This window comes from Ursus maritimus, unplaced genomic scaffold (assembly GCF_017311325.1).
Source record: "Ursus maritimus isolate PB19 unplaced genomic scaffold, ASM1731132v1 scaffold_17, whole genome shotgun sequence".
Lineage (NCBI taxonomy): Eukaryota > Metazoa > Chordata > Mammalia > Carnivora > Ursidae > Ursus > Ursus maritimus.
Genome location: NW_024424119.1, coordinates 52270211 through 52274209, shown reverse-complemented (window position 1 = coordinate 52274209; position 3999 = coordinate 52270211). Strand labels below are relative to the sequence as shown.

At 51.5% G+C, this 3999-nt stretch overlaps 1 protein-coding gene across 2 annotated transcripts in view; it reads right to left on the bottom strand.

Annotated features, from left to right (window-relative positions):
- Positions 1 to 1488, bottom strand: part of ZNF79 (zinc finger protein 79) — a 14618-nt gene extending 13130 nt beyond the window's left edge. The window contains exon 1 of one of the 2 annotated variants that reach the window (XM_008698744.2): positions 1470 to 1488. Coding sequence is in view for 1 of the 2 variants with exons in the window: in XM_040631916.1 (XP_040487850.1) it covers positions 844 to 859 (16 nt within the window). In the remaining variant the exon portion in view is untranslated. Of the gene's footprint in view, positions 1 to 843; positions 1327 to 1469 lie in introns of those variants that run through there. The other variant, XM_040631916.1, reaches the window with a different exon arrangement.
- Between the last annotated feature and the right edge of the window lie 2511 nt (positions 1489 to 3999).

Below are 3999 nucleotides of genomic sequence, written 5' to 3'. Positions count from 1 at the left end.
GTCTGGATATTGGTCTTAGTACAGACCTTATGTTACTGAGTTGTACCTCACTTCATGAAACCTTCATGTCCTCTGGTAGTTAGCACCGGGAGGATGAAAACCATCCTGCTTGCTCTTTCCAAGTCTCTGGGGGAAGACAACACACAATGCTGGATGTGAAATTGGACTTGAGTTACAGATCAATAAAGGAACCCCTTGATCTGGGGGAGGATGGCACAGATCTCGGTGGTGAAGATGACATACACGTTTGTTCTGTTCTATGGATTGTTCAAGATGCTTTCAAAAACGTTATTTGATGCTTACAGTTCCTAGAGGTAAACGAGGTCCTCCATGAAGAAACACAGGTCAAAAGACCTAACCGGCACCCCATAGCTTAAACAGGAATCCTAGCCTTCTGATTCCAAACTCCCAAATATCGCCTTCGACTTCACAGTCCAACTGCGTTGAACCGGCCCTCAATCTCACGTGGAGCCACAAGGCTCCTGTTCTGAGAATCCCTGGCTGCTTCAAGAACGGCTGGAACATCAGAAACAACAGGAGACCCTGGGTCGTCCCATTTTTCCTTCCCAGGGCCCATTTCTCCCGACTCACAAATGCCATCAGTGCATCAAGCAGATCGGGGTAAGAAGCAGGAAACTCAGATTATTCAGGCCTGAGCGCCTCGAACTTTCCTGACCCTAGAATTCTTTATTCAAAAAAAAAAAAAAAAAAAAGGTAATCCCCAACCACCTGTGGAAAGGATAACCGCAGAGTTCTGGTCCCGGTCACACAGCTGTATTAGTGGGCAGGCTGGACAAGACGCCGGATCTCGGGCAAACCGCTCCCTCTACCACTCTTTCTCACCTCCTTCCTCCAGCATTTGGGTCCCACCTCGTGCCACCGCCTCCCAGCAGTTCTCTGAGCCTCAGCCGCGCTCTGCAGGCCTGCTCTGACTGCTCCCGGGCTGGACTCTTTCTCCGGCCTCTCCCCTCAGAGGCCGGGTCTGAGCCTGCGATGCTGGGCCCTGGGAGCTCGGGGCTGGCCCGTCCAGCCGGGTCTCTCAGTCTTTCCAGCGGCAGCCAGGCCTCGCGGCTCGGGAGCCCGTGGCGCAACCACCGACTCGGTCTCAAGCAGAACGCCTCGTGGAAAAACCCGCCGCCGGGTACCCCAGAACGCTACAGGCTACCAGCGCAAGCTCAGAAACCGCGGTGGCAGGCACCGCTAAACGCCAGGCCCAGCTCCCGCGCCAAAAAGGACGCGCTCCAATAGCGCCACTTCCGGTCATGCGTACGGATCTCCCCGCCCCACGGGACTCCATTTCCCAGAAGTCTCCGAGCTTAGCTCCTGGCCCAAACCTCTCTCTCTCTCTCTCTCTCTCTCTCTCTCTCTCTCTCTCTCTCTCTCTCTCTCTCTCTCTCTCTCTCTCCTCTCTCTCTCTCTCTCTCTCTCTCTCGCCAGGTTTGTGACCTATACACCCTTGTGGACCGTACTTCCCAGAGAGTCTCCGTCTGTTTTTGCTCCCGGAATCTCTTATCTACCATGCTTTGTCCACATGCCATTCAGTCCACCGGAATCCCACGGCGAGGGACCTGAGGCGGGAAGGAACTTGGCCGCGAAGGATCCTGGGAGCTGTGGTTCTAGCGCAGGCGCGGACCTACGCTGGCGCTGGAGGCTTGATTTCTGCTCATTTCTCCTTAGTGGTTCCGCGTTCCCGGAACACTGTGTCGCGGGGGTCCTTTCTTAACGCGGCCTTAGCTCAGGGGCTAACCCTAACCACCTTCAGGGTCCTTTTGAGCCGTACCCAAAGTTTGGGAAGAGTAAAGGAAAGGAGGGAGGGCCCCTTTCTGTGAACAGGGCAGCCACGGGTTGGTACCCTGGAACTGGTAGAATATAAAAATCTATTAGCAGGAGGGAACTTCAGTAATTTCAGGGGCAGAAGCCCCGAATAGTGTTAATAGTGTTCCGTCAGCACTACTGCGGGAGGAGATTCCTAAATATTCTATCCCTTGGAGGCTTCTGCGCTGAGCCAGAGGATATTTCAATGGGCTTCCTCAGAGCACTGATGACATTTTCCCCTCTTGCCCGTTGAAAATTATTCACCACTCCGGCAGTTTTCTGATCACTAATTCAGTTTTGAGGCATTTTGACTTTAAGAAGATGGTAATGTGTTCCTTGGGAAGCAGAAAAGAGTTTGAGGGTCCTAAGGCCTCTTTTCATCTTGTGCAGTCTGTCCCTTTCAGCCACAGCTGGTAGCGTTTTTTTGCCAGTAGGATTATCTTAAGTTCGTGGTTTTTCTATGAATCTTGTTGGGATTCACTCCGTTAGACAAGCCACACCCACAGACCTCTTTGAGATAAGATTTTCTCTACCTGCGGCTGCTGCAGTTTTGGGCTTACTTACAACTTCGGAAGCCAGAAGTCTGAGATGGATCTTGAGGCTAAAATCAAGGTATGGGGAGGGCTATGTTTCTTCTGGAGGCTCTAGGGGAGGATCGCTTTCCTTGCCTTTTCCAGCTTCCAGAGACTGCCTGCCTTCCTTGGCTCCTAGCCCCCTACAGTTGGTGCTGTTCTGCCCATGGCCACAAGGTCCCGCGGATGCTAACCCCATAATGGCCGGGGGGGCAGTAGCGATTTTCCTTAGTCTTGGGATCCCAACCTGGGCCACTGGGAGGTAGCAGAGCGCTTCACTCCTCAACTGGTGCAATTCTGCCTATGGCCACTGGGTGGCGTCGGGGCATTCATTGCCTCGAGAGTGCAGAAGCCAGGATTCTCCTGAAAGTTCTGGGGGTAGGGATTGGATGTGGGGTGGTGGTGGGGGGCGGTGCAAAAATTTGCTTTGGGAGGGGTAAAGTACAGCTTCTGCTGCTGCACCTGTCCCTTGGGGATGTTCCATGTGCCCTCCATGATCCTGTGCCGAGCTTCTGGGGCAGATTCAAGACTGTCAGCTGGGGCTGACTCTAGTCCCTGAAGCATCTTGGGCTCTGATGAGGAGGCCCCAAGGAAGTCCTAGGGAACCTCTGAAGAGTATGTGTGTGTGTGTGTGTGTGTGTGTGTGTCCACAGTCACTGGTAGCTCTAAGTGGATGCTGGTAGCAATCAGAGATGGTATGAGCAGGAGTTGCTGCAGAACCAGGGTAGGAAACAGAATATGAAGAGAAAAATGTGTAAAGGTTTCACGTGTCCCTCTGAGGCACCCTTTGAGCATCACACCTTTCGTGCAGCTCCCAACCTTCACCACAGCCTCACCACCAGCCGCAGCTAACATCGATTGAGCACTTACGCTGTGTCATCCCTAGTTCTAGGTGCTTTACATACTTCTCTCCTTTCATCCTCACAACAACCCCACGAGGGAGATAGCGTCATTATGCCCATTTTACAGATGAATACATTGAGGCTTAGAGAGGTTAAATGACTTGTCCGAGTCACACAGGCAGTGAGTCGTATAACCAGAATCTGAACTAAGCCCACTGCTTCTCAGTCACCAGGCTCCTGGACCCTGGGCTATGGAGGACAGAGGCCAAGGTACAATTGAAGCCACAGTGGCATTTTCCTTGCCCACGAGTTTAACCGTCTCCACTTCCATCATCACCATCACTTCCGTCTCTATTTTCTGTCTCCATCTCTATCACCATCATGTTTCCCATCTCCATCATCTCTCTCATCTCGTTCTCTCATCTCTCTAGCACCTCTCGCTCATCTCTCCTCTGTTCCATCTCATCTCCCTCTCTAACTCTAGATGTAGTAGCAGAATTATCAATAAGCAGAAAACCAGAAACAATCTGAATATGGGACAATGTGAGGTTAAGTTCTTAGTTATACAACAAAATCCTCTTAATTTGTTGAATTTAACAAATATTTAAGCACCTGACCTTCGCCACACCCTATGACTCGCATGGCAAACAAATCGTTAGAGGAATGCAGAGAGCTTCTATTTGAAGCTGGTGGACTGAACTTACACATTTCCCCTTTCTCTTCCTCTAGTTGCCACTGAAATGACAGTGAAGGTGTGTGAAGGGAACAAA